Source organism: Pan troglodytes, chromosome 4 (genome assembly GCF_028858775.2).
Source record: "Pan troglodytes isolate AG18354 chromosome 4, NHGRI_mPanTro3-v2.0_pri, whole genome shotgun sequence".
NCBI classification, from domain to species: Eukaryota; Metazoa; Chordata; class Mammalia; order Primates; family Hominidae; genus Pan; species Pan troglodytes.
Genome location: NC_072402.2, coordinates 77,178,647 through 77,201,518, shown reverse-complemented (window position 1 = coordinate 77,201,518; position 22,872 = coordinate 77,178,647). Strand labels below are relative to the sequence as shown.

The 22,872-nt window shown below is 36.6% G+C and overlaps 1 protein-coding gene across 8 annotated transcripts in view; it reads right to left on the bottom strand.

Annotated features, from left to right (window-relative positions):
* LOC129143978 (parathymosin-like) overlaps window positions 1-22,872 on the bottom strand; it is a 376,200-nt gene that overhangs the window by 346,768 nt on the left and 6,560 nt on the right. For 7 of the 8 annotated variants that reach the window (XR_010157257.1, XM_063811322.1, XM_063811320.1 and 4 more), the window contains exon 2: window positions 7,318-7,377. Coding sequence is in view for 7 of the 8 variants with exons in the window: in XM_063811322.1 (XP_063667392.1) it covers window positions 7,318-7,377 (60 nt within the window). In the remaining variant the exon portion in view is untranslated. Of the gene's footprint in view, window positions 1-79; window positions 3,208-7,317; window positions 7,378-22,872 lie in introns of those variants that run through there. The other variant, XM_063811321.1, reaches the window with a different exon arrangement.

The following is a 22,872-nucleotide window of genomic DNA, read 5'->3' as shown; positions in this document are numbered from 1 at the left end:
ATCTTTTTATATACCCTTTACCAAATGACCCTTAGACATAAGTCTAGGCATTTACCAGTCACATCAAGTCATAATTTTTGGAAACAGTAAAATAAGGGGCAACTTTTATTCTTTGCCACATGAAATAGGAAATTTATTTCCCCATACAGTTTAGACAGTTGACAAAAATCATCAATATAAACTTAACACCAACTCTGGTATTACCGGCTTAACTTCACAAAAAGCCTTCCTCATCCCTGGCATTTTGTTACTCTCTCTATATATATGTTTGCTGCTGATGGAAATGTAATTACCCGAACTTTTTTCATTATAATTAGTCTTGAAGTTCTTGTTTTTCTAAGGTATACTGCTTATATTCACAGGAGATCTTATCTAATTCCATCTCTTGGTTCTAACAGTTGCTCCCAAATTGTAACTCAGCTGTAAGTCTTTTTAACTCACAGTAACAATTTCTAATGGATTTGTAATAGCCAACCAAGCAGTTAGGCTATATATTTTTGGAGGTTTTGTTATGTCTGCGGTTTTACGCTAACCATTAAATTCCTAACCAAAAGTATATATTAAAACTTAAATTTAAAAACTTTTAAAGCTAAAGCATTTTTCAATGTTAGTGCTTCAAACTACTGATAAATTAGGTACCAAATTAAAATACTTCTCTAGCATTCTCATGAAATTCAAGTTAATTAAAACAAAATATATAGTATAATACCTATAAAAATATTAAATCATAGTTAAATGAACAAAAGAAAACATTATTTTATAAGAATGCCTTTTCTTCTCTAACTGCGTTTTAAGTGTGAGATCTAAATAGAAAAAAGCACACAAAGTTTTCTTTACTATTTCTTTGTGTTAGCAAAGTGACTTTCTTTCTGTAATATCCTACATTTAGGATCACCAAAATCTAGCATATTAACTTCCATGCCTCAGTGTCACATAAGTCCAGAGGTTATGGATCACATAATCTTTATTCATTCTACTTTCTTCTTTAGTTTTCTCTCTGTCTTCCCTCCCTCACACTTCATCCTTCTCACCCTTCCTCTTCCTCTTCTCTATTCTCCTCCTGCTCCCTTTCATCTTCCTTCTCCTCCTCTTCTTTTTAAAAGGCTTCCAAGCCTAAATGTGGTTAGCCTACAGAAATGAAACCACCTCAGCCATCTCTGGATGGCTGCCAATGCATTTATTTTGGGAGATTTGGAGGAGGAAACACGAGCAGGTGGTGTATTCACTAAGAAAGTGAGGAGTAGCAAGAATTCATGTTATGTAATGGAATTCAGTTACTTGGCATTTTTTCTTGTTGATGATAATTACATGACCGATGTTTTCGCAAAAAGAAACTCACCCATATCAATTTTTTTGTCTTTGGCTTTTTCTCTCACTAAAAATGTCCATAATATAAGTAAGATATCTAAAAGTCAAACCACATTTTAATTGGGTGAAATTTTTAAAAACTGACAGCTTTTTCTGCACTTGCTTCTTGACATTAACCTCTCTTGCCACATCTTTTGCTCTTGTATTTGTAGCTATATTAGAGAGGGAGGCTGCATTCCTCGGTATTGAGTTTTTCTGCCCATTCCTTGTCAGAAGTTCTTTTTGATCTCTTCCCACCCTACACAGCATGGAATAATTGATGAGGGTTCAAAACAAATAGCAATTATGGGAGTCCTAATATTATATCTTCTTTAGAACTTCTTTGACTTTTCTGTAATACAGCAGGTCTTTGAATAACGTGAATTTATTCAGCGTTATTTCTTTATGACATTGACAAGAAAAAAAAATGGATTCCTGGCTGGGGCCACTGTGTGTATGCAGTGCGTGTGGTCTCCCCATGTCTGCATAGGTTTTCTGTAGGTACTCCAGTTTCCCCCTACATCCCAAAGCTGTGCACGTGGGGTGACCTGGCATGGCTCCCTCATCCCAGTCTGAGTGAGTGGGGTTGTGTATGAGGGCATCTTGCAATGGAATGGCAATCCTGTCCAGGGCTGGTTCCTGTCTGACACCCTGAGTTTCTAAGAGACACTCTGGCCACCTGTCTCCTTGAACCAGCATAAGTGGGTAAATAATAATCTTACTGGTTTTTATTAATTTTTCTTAAACATATGAAGCTCATGAGTATTTTAGTGTTTAATATTAGAAGTATTTTGGTCTTTATTTAGAATTTTGATGATGATTTGTTACCAGAAATATGCCATAAGAGCCTAACTCTTAGTTATATCAATTAGCCTACTAAAATTGATTTCATTATATGTCATTTTGGTTAAAGTTGCAATTTCCAATACAATGTTAAATGAGGACTTACTCTACCCTTGCCCCAGATTGCACCCTAAAAGTCAGACTTAACCTCATGTAAATTTTGAAAGGAATGAAAGTTTGTCCCCTCCCCACCTCCCTTATCAGCCCCCCTTTTATTTCCCATTTCTGGAATCACTGTCTCTTTCACTATGCTTAGCTCTTCGATCTACGAGTTCCTGCACCCCCTACCTGCTGACTGCTCCTAAGATGTTAACAGGTAACTTGGTGTAATTGAAATAAAGTGTGAGGTGTGATCCCTTCAGTCTCTGATGATCATCATGGTAATAGGGGGCTCCTCATTTCCAAAAGCTTTGAAGACTCAAAGAAAAGCAGCTTTTACAGTGAATTGATAAGCATTGGGTTTCTATTTTCAAATATTTTTTACATAATGGTGGCCTATTCTGTTTATAAGCAACTGTCCTTTTAAATACTCATGCATTTTCCACCTGCACTACAAGTAAACAGAGTGATTTCCTCTTTTACACTTTGTGTGCAGTTTTATATACACACATGCACACAAACATTTATATTCATATATCAAAGAATATGGTATGGAAATTTCTAGTAGCTAGTATGGAAAAGCAAATACAGATTTTTCTTTGAACTTGACTTCCTAGTACAGAATATTTCCACCTTTTGACTGACAAATTATGTGTATTCATACCCAGCAGACTTGTCCTCATAAACCTTTTGTCAGAATAAAAATTCTACCTTGACTGATGACGTAAAGGTACTTTCAAAGTAACAGAAGTTAATATAATTATTGGTTGTCACATCATCACTATTTTAGCATACATTACAATCATTAATTTCCTAGGAGCTATTAAAATCTTACCCTGTCTTTGAAGATTCCCCACATGTCTTTAATAGAAATTATTTGGTGAGCTTAGCGGGAATTCAATCTGAAATGAGATCCATCTGGCAGAGATATCAAATTAATAGTACTTGAACATTGAGTTCTACTTTTCAAAACTGATTAGGTACAACTGTATCAAATGTCTTAACAAATATGTGTTTTTATTATAATTTCATCATAGGTTGCCTTTCTCACATCTGGGTGGTTTAGAATGAAAACTTGTGCAGACCTGTTATCAGCTTGGTGAAATAGAGTAGATAATAACTAAGTAAGAAAATGGAATTTAACTTCATGCTTCATTTAAATGTCTGCATCTCTTTTTGATACAGCTTGATCTAGTCTTCTCAAACTTTTAGAGGATTTGATAATTCAGTAACATGCTTAAGTAAGATACTTAAAAATGTAGAATAGAAACTACCAGTAGCCAGAAGAAAATATAGGACTTACTTCGGATTTGGCTTCCTGATACCATTCAAAATCTCATGATTGAAATGTCTACATTAGTATTACACGAATTCAGCAGTCTCTCAGGAGGTACATAATTCAAAGGCAAACATTTTCCTCCTTGAGGATTTGACATAGTAAGGACAATGCTCTCCTAAACTGTGGAATTTCCTAGATAAAGTTTGTGGGCATCAATTCTATGCTTTCTATAAAAGATCTTCAAATTCACTTAATATTTGTAATCTCCATGGAAGCCTTAAAATCCTCTAACAACTAACTCTGTATTTCTTCTTAGAGGACATAGATAGATGATACCCGCCAAAAATGGGCAACCACAGATTCTTTGTATTCAGAATGTGCACACGCGTGCGCGTGCACACACACACACACACCTAGCTCTCCAACATTGCAATGAAGGGTTGTAAACGCCATGGAGACTGGAAATCCATATCCAAGTAGTGCTGCCTAGGTTTCATGTTTTAAAACAGAGTTTGGCAGCAATGAGTTTAATCTATAAAGACATGTACAAGATTGTCATGATAAAATGTAGGTTTTTCACGTAGCCTATTCTGTGGTTTCAAAAAGTGTCCTTCATTCTCAAAATTAGGGCTTCCTACTTCTTTCAGTGTAATTTTATTTTCTTATGTGAAATAATAGCCGGAGAAGATAGTAGTGTTTGTTTGTATGTTCTTACTTGCAAGAACAAAAAAGAAAATTTGCAACCTTAATTGAAATCAAATTTGCTTTTGGAATATTACTAGCTGGTAAAATCCAGGAGTCTAGAAAAATTGCTGCCCAACATGGGACACACACTCCCTTCACTCTGGTTTTAGAAGCCATTTCATAGAAATTCAACTTTATAATCTTGCTTTGGCCATTCAGAGAAGCTCCTCCCCCTACCCCCATAGAAGCTAAAAAGTTAATCAAGACAGATTGTAACTATAGTGTAGTTTTAGCTTATTTCATGGAGGATATACATGACTGAAATTCTGCTAAGATATCAGATTTTTTTACCTCTAATTTAATATTTCTTACGAAATTGGTAATGTGATTTTCATTGAAATGAAAATACTACATGAATTATGTCTATGGTATAGACTTTTCAGTAATCCAGTAAAATGATTATGAAATGGTAAATATTTTTATTACATGTTTAAAAAGGTGCCAATAAAAAATTAAAAATGTGAACAGATGAAGTTCAAAAGACCAATGACAGTTTAAATTGAAACTAACATATCAAAAGATTGTTACGTTTCCGGTAAGCACTCCAGTGGAGCAGAAACCTGCCATTCTCTAGTGGTTATGTTAATCTTAAAAATGAACATCTAAGTTTGTATTAAGAAGAGAAAACTCTGAAACACTGTAGAGATAGCACTTCAAAATGTCACTGTAAATGTTAAAATAGAAATGCACATTTTGGAGAATACACACAGAAAATGAACACAGTTGTGGATTGCATGGTTGAGAAATCTTTCAAAAATGTTTATAAAACCAGTTGATCGATTTAGTACAGACATACTTCAGAGACATTGTGAGTTTGACTCCAGAACATCACAATAAAGTGAATGTTGCAAAGTGAGTTACATGGTTTTTTGGTTTCCTAGTGCACATAAAAGTAGTGTTTATCCTATACTGTAGTCTACTATTAAGTGTGCAATAGCAGTATGTCTAAAACAATATATCCATTCCTTAATTTAAAATTTATCTTGCTGAAAAATGCTAACAATCATCTGAGCCTTCAGTGACTCATAATCTTTTTGCTGGTGTAAAGTCTTGCCTCAGTGTTGTTGGCTGCTGACTGATCAGGGTGTTGCTTGCTGAAGGTTGAGGTGGCTGTGGCAATTTCTTGACATAAGATGACAATGAAGTTTGCTGCATCAATTGAGTCTTCCTTTCATGAATGATTTCTCTATAACTTGTGGTCTTTGATGACATTCTACCCACGGTAGAAATTCTTTCAAAATTGGAGTCAATCCTCTCAAACCTTGCCACTGCTTCATCAAGTAAGTTGATGCAACATTCTAAACAAAATCCTCTGTTGTCATTTCAATAACATTCACAGCATCTTCACCAGAAGTAGATTCTGTTTTATGAAACCATTTTCTTTGCTCATCCACAAGAAGAAGCTCCTCATTCTTTCAAGATTTATCATGAGATTGCAGCAATTCATTCGCATCTTTAGGATCCACTTCTAATTCTTGATCTTTTGCTATTTCCACCACATCTTTAGTTACTTCCTCCACTGAAGTCTTGAACAGCTCAAAATCATCCGTGAACGTTGGAATTAACTTTTTCCAAACTCCTGCTAATGTTGATATTTTGACCTCCTCCCATGAATCACGAAAGTTCTGAATGGCATCTAGAATGGTAAATCCTTTCCAGAAGGCTTTCAATTTACTTTGTCCAGATCCATCACAGGAATCGCTATCTATAATAGCTTTAGCCTTACAAAATGTACTTATTTTAAAACTTTTTTTATTTCAATAGCTTTTGGGGTATAAGTGGGTTTTGGTGACATGAATGACTTGTATAGTGGTGAAATCTGGGATTTTAGTGCACTCATCACCAGAGTAGTGTACATTGTATTCAATATGTAGTTTTATCTCTCACCCTGCTTCCACCCTCCCCATTCTGAGTCTCTGAAGTCCATTATAGCACTCTGTATGCCTTTGCATACCCATAGCCTAGCCCCCACTTAAGTATAAGTGAGATCAGATGGCATTTGGTTTTCTATTTCTGAGTTACTTCACTTAGAATAATGGCCTCAGCTGCATCAAAGTTGCTGCAAAATACATTATTTTGTTTTTTTTTATGGCTGAGTAGGTATTCCATGGTGCATATATACATTCCCACTCATTAGTCAATGGGCATTTAGGTTGGTTCCATATCTTTGCAATTATGAACTGGGTTGCAATAAAAATATGTGTGCAGGTGTCTTTTTGATATAATGACTTCTTTTCCTTTGGGTAGATACCCAGTAGTGCGATTGCTGGATCAAATGGTATATCTACTTTTAGTTCTTTAACAGATCTCCATATTGCTTTCCATAGAAGTTGTACTAGTTTACATTCTACCATCAGTGTATAAACATTCATCTTACAAAATGTATTTCTTTCTTTTTTTTTTTTTTTTTTTTGAGATGGAGTCTCGCTCTGTCACCCAGGCTGGAGTGCAGTGGTGCGATCTCGGCTCACTGCAAGCTCCGCCTCCCGGGTTCACTTGGTGTAGCACTTTTAATTTCCTTCAAGAACTTTTCGTTTACATTTACGAAGTGGCTAACTGACAACAAGAGGCCTAGATTTCTTCCTACCTCAGCTTTAGATATGTCTTTCTCACTAAGGTTAATCATTTCTAGCTTTTGACTTAAAATGAGAGTGTCTCGTCCTTTTATTTGACTCCTTTTTATTTGAACTCTTATGGGTAATTAATTGGCCTAATTTTAACATTATTGTGTCCAGGGAATAGGGAGGCCTAAGATGAGGGAGAGAAATTGAGAAAAACCTGACCTGTGGAAAACACACACAACATTTATCAATTAAGTCTGCCGTCTTATATGGGTGTGGTTTGTGGTGCCCCAATATAATTACAATGGTAACATCAAAAATCCCTGATTACAGTTCACCAAAAGAGATATCACACTAATAATAATAAAGTTTGAAATGTTGTGAGAATTACCACAATGTGACACAGACACACAATGTAAACATGTGCTGTTGAAAAAACAGTACCTGTAGACTTTGCTCAGTGCAGGTTTGCCACAAACCGTCAACTTGTGAAAAATGCAATGTCTGCAAAGCACAATAAAGCAAAGCATCATAAGCAGGTATACCTGTATTCCTCTACTGTAAGTTTTAGCATTCAGTAAAATTTGAGTTAAGTAAAACACACCTGGGAGTCTTGATTAATCAGATTTTTTTCTCTCTTAGAAGGAACACTGGAATGATGAAAAAATAGACTTACAGTAGGGAGAAAAATAAAAAGTAACTTTTATTTTACGTGTTTTATGGCCATCAAAGAATCAGCCTAAACTTCTATATATTCCGTAGCTCTACTTGTACTATTGTATAGTTCAACAGCCAGCCTCCAATAGCTGCTGCTTCTCCAAGTGGGTGGTGTGTGGGAAGGGGCAGGGCCAATGAGCCTATGGAATCTTTTTTTTTCTTTTTTAAATTTTATTATTATTATACTTTAAGTTTTAGGGTACATGTGCACAATGTGCAGGTTAGTTACATATGTATACATGTGCCATGCTGGTGTGCATTAACTCGTCATTTAGCATTAGGTATATCTCTTAATGCTATCCCTCCCCTCTCCCCCAACCCCACAACAGTCCGCAGAGTGTGATGTTCCCCTTCCTGTGTCCATGTGTTCTCATTGTTCAATTCCCACCTATGAGTGAGAACATGCAGTGTTTGGTTTTTTGTCCTTGCGATAGTTCACTGAGAATGATGATTTCCAATTTCATCCATGTCCCTACAAAGGACATGAACTCATCATTTTTTATGGCTGCATAGTATTCCATGGTGTATATGTGCCACATTTTCTTAATCCAGTCTATCATTGTTGGACATTTGGGTTGGTTCCAAGTCTTTGCTATTGTGAATAGTGCCGCAATAAACATACGTGTGCATGTGTCTTTATAGCAGCATAATTTATAGTCCTTTGGTATATACCCAGTAATGGGATGACTGGGTCAAATGGTATTTCTAGTTCTAGATCCCTGAGGAATCGCCACACTGACTTCCACAATGTTTGAACTAGTTTATGGAACTTTTAGAGCTGTGATGTGCACTGGGATCAAGGCTGTGAAGGCTACAAAAGAAGTAAAGATAAGACTTCTGAGCTTGAGAGATTGTTGATTTTCCTAAGGGGCTGCTTCAGATGCCTGAAAAGTTTATTAAATACTTTGATGATCTACAATTAAGTGCTTACTAAACTATGCATTGAGGACACTTCAATAAGTGAAACATGAGTGTGGCTTGAAGAATCTGGTACAGCTTTGTGAGCCTTGTTTTGAAAGGATCTAAGATGGCCAGCGGATACATATTTATGGAGGGCTTTATAGGTGCATCTGCCCGGAATACTGTTACAGATCTGGTTATCTTAACTAAAGAAAGATACAGTGGAAAAATTATTAGAAGAGTCTGGGAGGTTAGAAAGTAGTATGAGGAAGGACTCATCTATTTCATCTTGAAGGAGCTTTGGTCGTTTGTAACTTTCAAGAAATTTATTTACATCATTAAATTTATTGGTATAAAAGTTTTCAAAAGGTTTTATTTTGGCTTTCAATGTCTGACGGAGCTGCAGTGATGTCTTCTCTACATTCCTATCACTAGTAACTTGTGTCTTATTTTCTTTATAAGTATAGTTAGGATTTTATCTTTTCAAATAATGACATTTGATTTTTAAAATTGTTTCTATTGGGTTTCTTTGATCAATTTCCTTGATTTACACTCTTCTTTGTTTTCCTCATGCTACTTTGTGTTTAATTTGCTTTTTATTTTTAGCTGCTTAAATTGAAGGCTGATATCATTGATTTTATACCTTTATTCTTTTGTCATATACAATGTGAAATAATAAATTTCCTCCTCAACACGGCTGTATTAGTCTATTTTCATACTGCTATAAAGAACTGTCTGAGACTGGGTAATTTATAAAGGAAAGAGATTTAATTGACTCACAGTTCAGCATGGCTGGGGAGGCCTCAGGAAACTTACAATCATGGCAGAAGGCAAAGGGGAAGCTGGGACCTTCTTCACAAGGCAGCAGGAAGGAGAAGCGCTGAGCAAAGGGGAAAAGCCCCTTATAAAACCACTGGATCTCATAAGAACACACTCACTATCTTGAGAACAGCACGGGGGAAACCACCTCCATGATTCAATTACCTCCACCTGGTCTCTTCCTTGACACCTGGGGATTATGGGGATTATGAAATTACAATTCAAGATGATATTTGGATAGGGACACAAAGCCTAACCATATCAATGGTTTAAATGGTTTCTGACAAATTTTGCTTTGCTATATTTTTATTATCATTTAATTTAAAATTTTTCTAATTTTATGAGTGATTTCATCTTTGCCTTATAGGTTATTTAAGGGTGTATGGCTTAATGTACATGTATTTGGGAATTTTCCAGATATATTTCTATTTTCATTTTAATTTAACTCCATTTTGATCAGAGAACTCACTCTCCATGATTTCAATTGCTTTACATTTTGTGAGATTTATTGCGTTACCTAAAATATAATCTTTCTTTAAAAATGTTCCCTGTATACTTGAATTCATATTGTTGGGTATAGTGTTTTATAAATATTAATTGTGTTAATATTGCTGATATAGTGTTTTTTAAAGTTTTCCATGTCCTTAATAAAGGCTTTGTTTACTTAGCATATCAAGTACTGAGAGTTAAGTGTTAGGATCTCTAATAATCTTACATAATTTTAATATTAGAAATTGAGGACAAGATGGCAGATAGGACACAGGGCTAATGTGCAGCTGCCACTTGGATGGGCAGAACAGTGTGTGGAGACTCGCACTATGAACTTTTGCTCCAAGAACCTCTGCAGGAACATACCAGGAAAATCAAAATAATTCATAGATCCTTTGAAAGAAGTGGCATGCTGTTGCAAATTCTGTGAGACAGAAAAAAACTGTGAGTTCCCAAAGTGAGAGGGGGAAACCTGCCACTGAACACATATCCCCACTGGGGAATCTGAAAATCCAGATTATGGGAGAAGGATTTAACCTTACTTAGAGCTGAAACAGATTTAGAGAGCCGTGCATAATATAAAAGTAGAAGCAGCAGTGGAAAGAGCCTTGTAGGTGCTCCCAGTCTCCAGCCTAAGCCCAGGGAAGCCATCCCTGACTGTATCTCACAGGGGCCCTCGAGGGAGACAGCCAGCAGAATTAAGGAGGAGTCGCAGGATTAAAGAAGCTTCCAACTGAAATTAGTAATAGTTTTGACAGGGTACACATTTTCTTGAGCAGAATCTGGAGGTCATACATGAACTGCTGCAGATACAAGCGCAGGAGCCACCAATGACAGTGTGGGCAGATGGGGATGGGCGATGTTTGGAAGCTGTGCTTGCTTTCTCAGTGGGGAAGCTCAGGGTCTGGGGCAAGGTCTGAGCAGGGCACTGCAAGAGTGACATGAGCCTTGCCAACTGCCTAGGACCTAGGTGAGGCCTCTCACTACCAGCTATCCCCCACTTCCCTGGTGAACTATATAACATAGCAGAGGCAGCCATAATCCCCTCTGGAAAATAACCCCATTAACCTGAGAACCACCTCCCCTTCCCCCTCAGTGGCCACAGCAAGCCCTGCCCAAGAAGAATCTGAGGCCAGACCAACCTAACCCTGCCCCCACCTGGTGGCCTTTCTTTACCCACCCTGGTAGCTGAACACAAAAGACAGAAACTTTTGGAAGGCTTATAGCCCCACCTATTGCCTGAGAAAACAAAATACTTACCTTGGCCAACTTAGGGCAAGTTTAGATATCCCTGCTACTACTGCAGCTGGTGTGCTCTCTTGAAAGTGCCATCTCCTGGCTGGAGGCCAACCAGCTCAGAACATTACAGAAATTCATTACAGAATAACCATGATCCCAGGAAGAAGGAAACAAGAGCTAATTCTACTGCTTGCAATATCTTGGCTAACCAGAAGTCCCGAGTATGCCCACATGACAACTTCACTGCTCACATAACCAGCATTTGAGAAAGCTAGAACACGAAACATATCTACAACTGATATGGTTTGGTTATGTCCCCACCCAAATCTCACCTTGACTTCCACCTTGTCGTGGGAGGGACCTGGTGGGAGGTAATTGAATAATGGGGCAGGTCTTTCCTGTGCTGTTCTCATGACAGTGAATAAGTCTCACAAGATCTGTTGGTTTTATATAGTGTAGTTTCCCTGCACAAGCTCTTTTATCTTGTCTGCCACCATGTGAGATGTGAGTTTCACCTTCCACCATGATTGTGAGGCCTCCTCAGCCATGTGGAACTGTAAGTCCATTAAACCTCTTTCTTTTGTAAAATGCCCAGTCTTGGGTATGTCTTTATCAACAGGATGAAAATGGCTAATACAAAAACCAAAGACTCTCAGAGTCTACTTCACTCCCCTCTAACCTCCACCAGAGCAGGTGCTGGTATCCAGGCTGTGAGACCTGAAGACAGATTACATCACAGGACACTTTGCAGACAGTCCCCACCATCAACAAGGGGAGCCTGGGAGTCCAGGTTGGTGGCTAGACCCAGAAGAGCAATAACAATTACAGCAGTTCAGCTCTCAGGAAGCCTCATCCTTAGGGGAAGGGAAGAGCACTACATCAAGAGATCATCCTGTAAAACAAAAGAATCTGAACAGCAGGGCTTGAGTTTCAGACCTTATCACTGAAATAGTCTGTCCAAATGAGAAAGAACCAGAAAAATAATTATGGTAACATGACAAAACAGGGTTCTATAACACCCCTAAATGATCACACTAGCTCCCCAGCAATAGATCCAAACCAAGAAGATCTCTGAATTGACAGATAAAGGATTCAGAAGGTTGATTATTAAGCTACTCAAGGGGATACCAGAGAAAGGCAAAAACCAACTTAAAATATTAAAAAAAATACAGGATATGGATGAAAAATTCTCCAGAGAAATTGATATCAAAAATTAAAAACAATCACAACTTCTGGAAATGAAAGATACACTTAGAGAAATGCAAAATAGACTGGAAAGTTTCAACAGTAGAATTGAACAAGTAGAAGGAACTTCAGAACTCAAAGATAAGGCTTTCAAATTAACCCAATCAGACAAACACAAAGGAAAAAGAATTTGAAAAATAAACAAAGCCTCCAAGAAGTTTGGGATTATGTTAAACAACCAAAACTAAAAATCACTGCTGTTCCTGAGGAAGAAGAGAAGTCTAAAAGTTTGGAAAACTTATTTGAGGGAATAACCAAGGAAAACTTCCCAGGCCATGCTAGAGATCTAGACATCCAAATACAAGAAACTCAAAGAACACCTGGAAAGTTTATCATGAAAAGATCATCATCTAGGCACTTAGTCATCAGCTTATCTAAAGTCAAGACAAAAGAATCTTAAGAGTTGTGACAAAAAAGCATCAGGTAACCTATATAAGAAAACCTATCAGATTAACAGAAGATGTCTCAGCAAAAACCCCCAAGTGAGAAGGGATTGGGGTTCTATCCATAGCCTCCTTAAACAAAACAGTTATCAGCCAAGAATTTTGTATCTAGTGAAAATAGGCTTCAAAAATGAAGAACAGATAATGTATTTTTCAGACAAACAAATGCCAAGAAAATTTGCCACTACCAAGCCAGCACTACAAGAAATGTTAAAAGGAGTTCTAAAATTGAAATAAAACCTTGAAATACACCAAAATAGAACCTCTTTAAAACACAAATCTCATGGGGCTTATGAAACAATGAAACAATGGGGAAAAAACAAGGTATTAAGGCAACAACTAACACCATGAATAGAACAGTACCTCACGTCTCAATACTAATATTGAATGTAAATGGCCTAAATGCTCTGCTTAAAAGGTACAGAATGGCAGAATGGATAAAAATCCACCAACTAAAGTATCTGCTATCTTTAAGAGACTCACCTAACACGTAAGGGCTCACATACACTTAAGCTAAAGAGGTGGAAAAGATAATCCATGCAAATGGAAACCAAAAGTGAGCAGGAGTAGCTATTCTTATATCAGACAAAACAGACTTTAAAGCAACAGAAGTTAAAAAAAAGGACAAAGAGTTACATTATATAACAATAAAAGGATTAGTTCAGCAGGAAAATATTATAATCCTAAATTATGAAATTGGGAGCTCCTAACACTGGAGCTCCCAATTTTATAAAACAATTGGTACTAGACCTAAGAAATAAGATAGATGACAACACAATAATACTGGGAAATTTCAATACTTTACTGACTGCACTAGACAGGCAATTAAGGCAGAAAGTTAACAAAGAAACAATAGACTTAAACTATACCCTAGGACAAAATGGACTTAACAGATTTTAACAGGACATTCTACCCAACTGCAGAATGTACATTCTTTTCATTGGCACACTTCTTTCATTGGCACACACATAGGTGACTGCTTTTGTGACCTATTATACGGTCATATGGTCTATCTTTGAGAACATTTCCATTGAGAATGGGAACATTCTCAAATATTCCCATTGAAAATGGGAACATACTCAAAGATAGACCATATGATAGGTGACAAAAGAAGTCTCAATAAATCTAAGAAAACTGAAATTATTTCAAGTGTCCTCTCAGACTATAGTGGAATAATGCAGAAAATTAATTCCAAAAAGAACCCTCAAAACTATACAAATACATGAAAATTGGCTGGGCATGGTGGCTCATGCCTGTAATCCCAGCACTTTGGGACGCTGAGGCAGGTGGATCACCTGAGGCCAGGAGTTTGAGATCAGCCTGGCCAACATGGCAAAACTGTCTCTACTAAGAATATAAAAAAATAGCCAGGCATGGTGGCACATGCCTGTAATCCCAGCTACTTGGGAGGCTGAGGCAGGAGAATCGCTTGAACCCAGGAGGTGGAGTTGCAGTGAGCCGAGTTTGCAACATCGCACCCTAGCCTGGCCAACAAGAGCAAAACTCCGTCTCAGGAAAAAAAGAAAAAGAAAAAGAAAAGAAAAGAAACTGATCTTGAATGATCCATGGGTCAACAATGAAATCAAGAAGAAAATTAACTGTTTGAACTGAATGATAACAGTGACAAAACTTAGCAAAGCCTCTAGGAAACAGTAAAAGCAGTGGTAAGAGAAAAGTTCATAGCATTAAATCCCTATATCAAAAAGCCTGAAAGAGCACAAATAGACAATCTAAAGTCATACCTCAAAGAACTATAGAAACAAGAACAAACCAAACTCAAACCCAGCAGAAGAAGAGAAATAACAAAGATCAGAGCAGAACTAAATGAAATTGAAACAAACAAACAAAAACAACACAAAAGACAAATGAAACAAAAAGCTGGTTATTTGAAAAGATGAACAAAATTGAAAGACCATTAACAAGACTAATCAAGAAAAGAAGAGAGAAGATCCAAACAAGCTCAATTAGAAATGAAACAGGAGATATTACAACTGCTGCCACAGAAATACAAAAGATCATTCAAGGCTACTATGAACACCTTTATGCACACAAACTAGAAAATCTAGAGGAGATGAATAAATTCCTGGAAATATACAACCCTCCCAGATTAAATCAGGAAGAAATAGAAACTCTGAACAGTCCAACAACAAGTAGTAAGATTAAAATAGTAATAAACAAATGTTAACAAAAAAATGTCCAGGACCAGATGGATTCACAGCTAAATTCTATCAGACATTCAAAGAAAAATTGGTCAATCTCACTGAAACTATTCCAAAAGATAAAGAGGAAATTCCCCCTAAAGCATTTTATGAAGGCAATATCACCCTAATACCAAACCAGGAAAGGATATAACAAAAAAAAAGTAAACTACAGACCAATATTCACGATGAACATAGATGCGAAAATCCTCAACAAAATACTAGCTAATCAAATCCAACAGCATATCAAAAAGATAATACACCATGAACAAGTGGATTTTATACCAGGGATGCAGGGATAGTTTCACATACACAAGTCAATAATTGTGATACATCACATAAACAGAATTAAAAACAAAAATCATATAATTATCTCAATAGATGCAGAAAAAGCATTTGACAATATCCAGCATCCCTTTATGATTAAAACCCTTAGTAAACTTGGCACAGAAGAAACATACCTCTAGGTAATAAAAGCTACCTAAGACAAACTCACAGCTGATATCATACTGAATGAGGAAAAGTTGAAAGCATTCCTCCTGAGAACTAGAACAAGACAAAGATGCCCACTTTCACTGCTTCCATTCAACATAGTACTAGAAGTCTTAACTAGGGCAATCAGACAAGAGAAATAAATAAATGGCACCCAGATTAGTAAAGAGGAAGTCAAACTCTCACTGTTCGCCAAGGATATAATTTTTATACCTAGAAAATCTAAGGACTCATCGAAACAGTTCCTAGATCTGATAAATTAATTCAGTCAAGTTTCAGGATACAAAATCAATGTACACAAATCAGTAGTACCGCTATACACCAACAACGACCAAGCTGAGAACCAAATCAGGAACTCAATCTCTTTTACAACAGCTGCAAAACAAAAAACAAACAACAACAACAAAAACCACTTAGGAATATACCTAACCAAGGAGGTGGAAGATCTCTACAAGGAAAACTACAAAACAATGCTGAAAGAAATCATAGACGATACAAACAAATGGAAACACATCCCGTGCTCAGATGGGTAGAATCAATACAGTGAAAATGACCATACTGCCAAAAGCAATATACAGATTGAATGCAATTCCCATCAAAGTACTATCATCATTCTTCACAGAACTCAAAAAAAATCCTAAAATTCATATGAAACCAAAAAAGAGCCTGCATAGCTAGCCAAAGCAAGACTAAGCAAAAAGAACAAATCCAGAGGCATCACATTATCCAACTTCAAACTATACTACAAAACTCTAGTTACCAGATCAGCATGGTACTGGTATAAAAATAGGCACATAGACCAATGGAACAGACCACGTAGACCAAGGGAACCCAGAAATAAAGCCAAATACTTATGGCCAACTGATCTTTGATAAAGCAAACAAGAACATAAAGTAGAGAAAGAGCACTCTATTCAACAAAAGGTGCTGGGATAATTGGCAAGCCACATGTAACAGAATAAAACTAGGTCTTCATCTCTCACCTTATATAAAAATTAACTCAATATGGATCAAAGACTTCAATCTAAGGCCTGAAACCAGAAAAATTCTAGAAGATAACATTGGATGTTGGCTTAGGCAAAGAGTTGCCTTCTAGATGTTGGCTTAGGCAAAGAGTTCATGACCAAGAACCCAAAAGCAAATGCAACAGAAACAAAAATTAAGAGATGGGACCTAACTAAACTAAAAGGCTTCTGCACAGCAAAAGAATCAGCAGAGTAAACATACAACCCACAGAGTGGGAGAAAATATTTGCAAACTGTGCATCCAATAAAGAACTAACATCCAGAATCTACAAGAAACTCAAACAAATCATCAAGAAAAAAATAATATTTCCATCAAAAAGTGGGCAAAGGACATGACTAGACAATTCTCAAAAGAAGATATACAAATGGCCAACAAACACATGAAAAAATGCTCAACATCACTAATTATCAGGGAAATGCAAATTAAAACTATAAAGAGATACCATTCTACTCCTACAAGAATGGCTATAATTTTAAAAATCACAAAATAATAGATGTTGGTGTGGATGTGGTAAAAAAAAAGAACACTCTTACACTACTGGTGGGAATGTAAATTAGTACAACCACTATGGAAAACAGGGTGGAGATTCCTTAAATAACTTAAAGTAGAACTATCATTTGATCTAGCAATCCCTCTACTGGGTATCTACCCAGAGGAAAATAAGTAATTATACGAAAAAGATACTTACACATGAATGTTTTCAGCAGCACAATTCACAATTGCAAAAATATGGAACTAGCCTAAATGCCCAACAACCAACAAGTGGATAAAGAAAATGCAGTATATATACACCATGGGATACTATTCAGCCATAAAAAAGAACAAAATAATGCCATTTGCAGAAATCTGAATGGCGTTGGAGATTATTATTCTAAGTGAAGTAACTCAGGAATGAAAAACCAAATATCGTACATTCTCACTTATAAGTGGGAGCTAAGCTATGAGGATGCAAAGGCATAAGAATGATATAATGGACCTTGGGGATGCAGGGAGAAGGGTGGAAGGGGGTGACAGACAAAAGACTACACATTGGGTACAGTATACACTGCTCGTGTGACAGGTCCACCAAAATCTCAGAAATCACCACTAAATAACTTGCCCATGTAACCAAAACCACCTGTTCCCTAAAAATTATTGAAGTAAAATAATATAACAAATTATTATTAATTATAATTTATATAATTTTAATTTCCCTTTAGTTCTGCCAGTTTTTGCTTCTGTTACAAGGTATATGGCAATAGGATTATAATGTATTCTTGATCAATTTTTTTTAAATTTTATGAAGTGCTTCTCTTTAGTAATTCCTGTTTGAAAGTCTACTTTATCAGAAATATTATTACTTCAGCTTTGAATGATGTTGCTATAAATGATACTTTACTATGAACAATGCTATAAATATTTGGCTATAATGTTTACATTATATATATTTTCTGTAATTTTACTTTTAATTTATATGTGTCTTTATATTTAAACTACATTTCTTTTAAAAATATGTAGTTGGGCATTGATTTTCTTAAAGTTTAATTTGGTAATCTATGCATTTTAATTAGAGTTTTTAATTTATATACAGTAGATTCATTGCTCTAGTTAGGTTTAATCTATAATATGCTACTTATTTTATAATTGTCTCATTTTTTTCCTTGTGTATTGTTTTTCTTATTTTATTTTTTTCCTTTCCTGCATTCTGTTGGCTTGAGTATTTGCTTAGTTTCCCATAATTTTCTTCATCAGCTTTAGCTATATCATTGATATGATTTGGCTATGTCTCCACCCAAATCTCATCTTTAATTGTAGCTCCCATAATTCCCATGTGTTGTGGGAGGGACTCAGTGGGAAATTATTGAATCATGGGGTCAGTTTCCTCCATACCGTTCTCATGGTAGTGAATAAGTCTCAGGAGATCTGGTGGTTTTATAAAAGGAAACCCCTTTTGCTTGGCTCTCATTCTCTCTTGTCCACCGCCATGTAAAACATGCTTCTTTCATATTAGCCTATATACTACCTATTTGTAGTGTTCTTTCTTTTATGTTGATATGAGTTTCTATTTGGTATCACTTTCCTTCAGCTTGAAGAGTTTACCACCTTTACAATGCATATATCAAATTTCCTCAGCCTTTGTTATCTGAAAATGTCTTTATTTTGCCTTAATTGTTGAGGGATCATTTTTGCTGGGTATGAAATTATAGGATTAATTTATTCTTCTTCAATATTTTAAAGCTACTATCTCCTGGCCTGCATTGTTCTTTATCATATCAGTTGTCATTCTTCTCATTGCTCTCACAATGTCTTTTTTCCTCTGTGTACTTTTAAGTCTTTCTCTTCACTTTTCTGCAATCTTAATCTTTCAACTGGTCTTTATTTTTATGCAATTTAACAACTTGACATTTGACAGTGTGCCTATTTGAAGTTTTATTGTGTGCTTTTCCTGTTTGGATTTTATCAAGTTTTTGGTTTTTTAATATATATTTTCCATCATATTTAGAAAATACTTGGCTATTATGTGTTTAAATTTTTTTCTGCTTCAATCTCTTCTTTTTCTTCTTCTGGGCCTTTAATTACACATTTGACCATTTGTTATTGTTCCACAGGTCACTGAAGTTCTATTTATTATTTTTAGACTGCCTACTCTTTGTGCTTTAGTTTAGATAGTTACTGTTGTCTTTCTACAAGTTCATTTACCTTTTCTTCTGAATCTCTAATCCGCTGTTAGGTCCATTCAATGAATTTTACATTTCAGATGAAAGATTTGTCAGATGTAGACCTTCCATCTTTTTAAAAATAGCTTCCATTGCACTATTACATTTCACAGCTGTTCATACATTACAACTATATCTTAATTTTCAACTTAAAAATATTTATAATATTTTTATAGTGCTTATTGTCTTTGTCTGCTAATTTTAACACCCGTGTTATCCCTGAGTCTATTTCTTTTGACCATTTTTCCCCCTGGTTATGATTCATATGTTCTTTCTTCTTGATTTTATGTCTGACATTATGGGTGCTACATTGTTAAGAGTCTAAAATTTTTTGTTTTCTTTTAAATTTTGATTTTTCTTCTGGCAGGAAATTAATTTACTGGATAATCAGCTTTATCTCACTAGAGTTTTAAAAATTTTATTTTAGGATTTGTTAGCCCTTACACTATGATTAAAGTACCTTTACAATAAAAAGAAAGAAAAAAACCTTTTTCTCTCTGGGTCTTTACCCGAATACTCTGAGTGTTCAATGAAGTTTCTTCACTTAGTCTGATTGAAATTCCAGTGATTCCTAGCACTATACGGCATACAGCATCTCAATAAGCTTCCTATTCTCCTGTGCATGGGCAGCTTTGTATTTGGTTAAAGACTCAAGGAGACTCCAAGCTAATTTCTAGAGCTCCTTCTCATCATAACTTCCTCTTCTGCATTATCTTACCTCCCAAATTCTACATTCCTCTTCTCCATTATGTTACCCTCAGAATTCCAGAAGCCTTACATTCCAATATTTGCTTCCTCCACCCAGAAAGATCTTTGCTCTCTGCTTGGCGTCTACTTCTTTAAGCCACAGTCAAAAAACTTCCCCAGGAAGAAAGCTGACATATTTGTGCACTATTTGTAGTTGCTTTACATATTTTTTCTGTTTTATAGTTAATCATGGTAGGATGGGAAGTCTAATATACCTTATTTCATCATGGCATAACTGAAAGTAGAACATGAAAAAAAGCAGGTTCTGGTTGGGCACGGTGACTCACATCTGTAATCCCAGCACTTTGGGAGGCCAAGGCTGGTGAATCATCTGAGGTCAGGAGTTCGAGACCAGCCTGGACAACATGGTGACACCCCATCTTTACTAAAAATACAAAAATTAGCCAGGCATGCTGACAGGCACCTGTAATCCCAACTACTTGGGAGGCTGAGGCAGGAGAATGGCTTGAACCCAGGAGGCAGAGGTTGCAGTGACCAGAGATCATGCCACTGCACTCCAGCCTGGGTGACAAAGCAAGACTCCATCTCAAAAACAATAAAAAAGAAAAAAAGCAGTCAGTTTCCATGGTCACATGTCTTTTTGTGATCCTCATTGTTCTAAGTACAAAGGACTGGAATCATCCAATAACACACACACACAAACAAGAAATTGTGCAACATAATACATAGATGTTAAAGTGAGTGGTGTGTGTTAAAAGTCCTGTTGGTATGCACGGATTCATGCTGTATCATTTACTGAGTGAGCATATGGACAGGCACTGTTCTAGGTTCTGGGTATGTGAAAATGAAAAGTCATCCATGTATTCAGATGTCTTTTTTGCAGAGGGAGGACGAAAGACAGGTGTTCAGATGGGAAAGTTGGGCCCTGAGAAAGGAATGTGAACAGGATGTGTAAATGAGTTTGTGGTTTATAGTTAAGGTTGAATTGAGGCTAGATCATGGATTACTTTCAATGGGGTCTTTATCTTCCAACAGTGGGTTGCAAATTTTACTGACGATGACCCACAGGAAAAAAATACTTTTCCCCACATGCAAACCACATACACACATCCACCCTTTAATCACACACACACACACACACACAAATATGTACAAACATAACTAAGGCAAACACGTTTCCAAAAAACTCCACATATGCATTTACCCTTGCTATCTGAAATGCCCTTTGATATTTTTTACTTAATTTCATTCTACATTGCTTCATTTGTGAAGGATTCTGGCATGACTCACTGAAGGAATTACATTAACTTTTACGAGGCTAAGCCCCACAGTAGGTAAACACTGCTCCAGTGGAGTTCATGGAAGTATCTGGGTAAGGACTAGCGCAGGGCTTTAGGAATATAAACTGGAAGCATTGCACAGGACATACTAGAGGGGAAAGTGTGATATTATAATTTACATATATTGGTTTTCATCCACAGTTCCTGGCTTGTAACTCCACAGCCCTTGTTAAAGTAAATAGAATCCCTCCCTCTCTTACCTTCTCCTCCTCTCCTTTCACCTGCCCAAGGCAGGACTCTAATCTGACTATGGGTCATAAGACTCTCATACCATGGAGGAAGGAATGCTGCACAGAGAGGCCAAAAAGAATCTGGACAGGCCCTTCTGAGTTTAAATCATACTCTTTTTGTTCAATCACATTTCTACAGAGTTGCCAATCATGCCTATCCAATGGCATAAAAGGCCCAAGAGGACAGGGTTAGGAGAGTTCCCATAAAGCTAAACATGTAGAGTTTCCTGGATGGTGGCGTACCTGTGGAGGGCATGGAAGCTCTGCACCCCTTCTCATATGCCTTGCCCTACTCAACTCTTCATCTGTATCCTTTTTAATATAATACCTTTTATATTAAACCAGTAAACCTAAGTAAACGTTCTCTGAGCCACTCTAGCAAATTAATCAAGCCCAAAGAGGGAGGCCATGAGAAGCCCAGCTTGAAACTGCTCAGTCTGAAGTTCCAGAGGCTTAGACTCAGTACTGGTATCTGAAGGGTAGGCATTCTTGTGGGGATGAGCGCTCAACCTGTGAGATCTAAGGCTATCTCCAGGAAGACACCACCAAAATTGAAGTGAATTAGAGGACACCCAGCTGCTGTCCACTGCTTGGTATGTGGAGAAAACCCCCCAAACATTTGGTCATGGAAATCTTGTGTTGATTGTTGCATTGGTGTAAAAAATGTTATAATAATTAATAATAATAATTAATTTTTAAAAGAATTAGGTATATTTTTAATGAATTGCATTTTATTATAAAGCATACATTTCCAATCCAACTTGTGGTCTCAAAATAACTATAATTTCTACTTGTGTATTTACAAAAAAGAAATAAAGATTTACAATTAAAATGACAGGTGATGCTTTAAAAAAGAAAGCTTTTAGTTTTATGATTGCTGTGGTAGTTACAATCAGGTGAAGGGGCCAAATATTCTAAAATATTTTATTAAAAACCACAAGAAAGCCATCTCAGGAAGAGAAAGAAAACTGTCAGTTTCTTTAATCTCTTCCAGCTGATTCCTTATGGGAGAACGAACATATCATTGAATAATTCTAAATATTAACATGGGCAGTGCTAGAAACCTTGTCCACTGCTGAGAGTTTAATGGGCACACAGTAGGTTTAATCTTAAACTTGGCTGGGTGTGGTGGGTCACGCCTGTAACCCCAACACTTTGGGAGGCCAAGGGGGGCAGACATGAGGTCAAGAGATCAAGACCATCCTGGCCAACATGGTGAAACCCCATCTCAACTAAAAATACAAAAATTAGCTGGGCGTGGTGGCACGTGCCTGTAGTCCCAGCTACTCAGGAGGCTGAGGCAGGAGAATCACTTGAACCTTGGAGGCAGAGGTTGCAGGGAGCTGAGATTGCACCATTGCACTCCAGCCTGGCGACAAAGCAAGATTCCGTCTCAAAAATAAATAAATAAATAAAATAGCAATTTCAAGTTAATAAGAATTTACATAGTAAAATGCA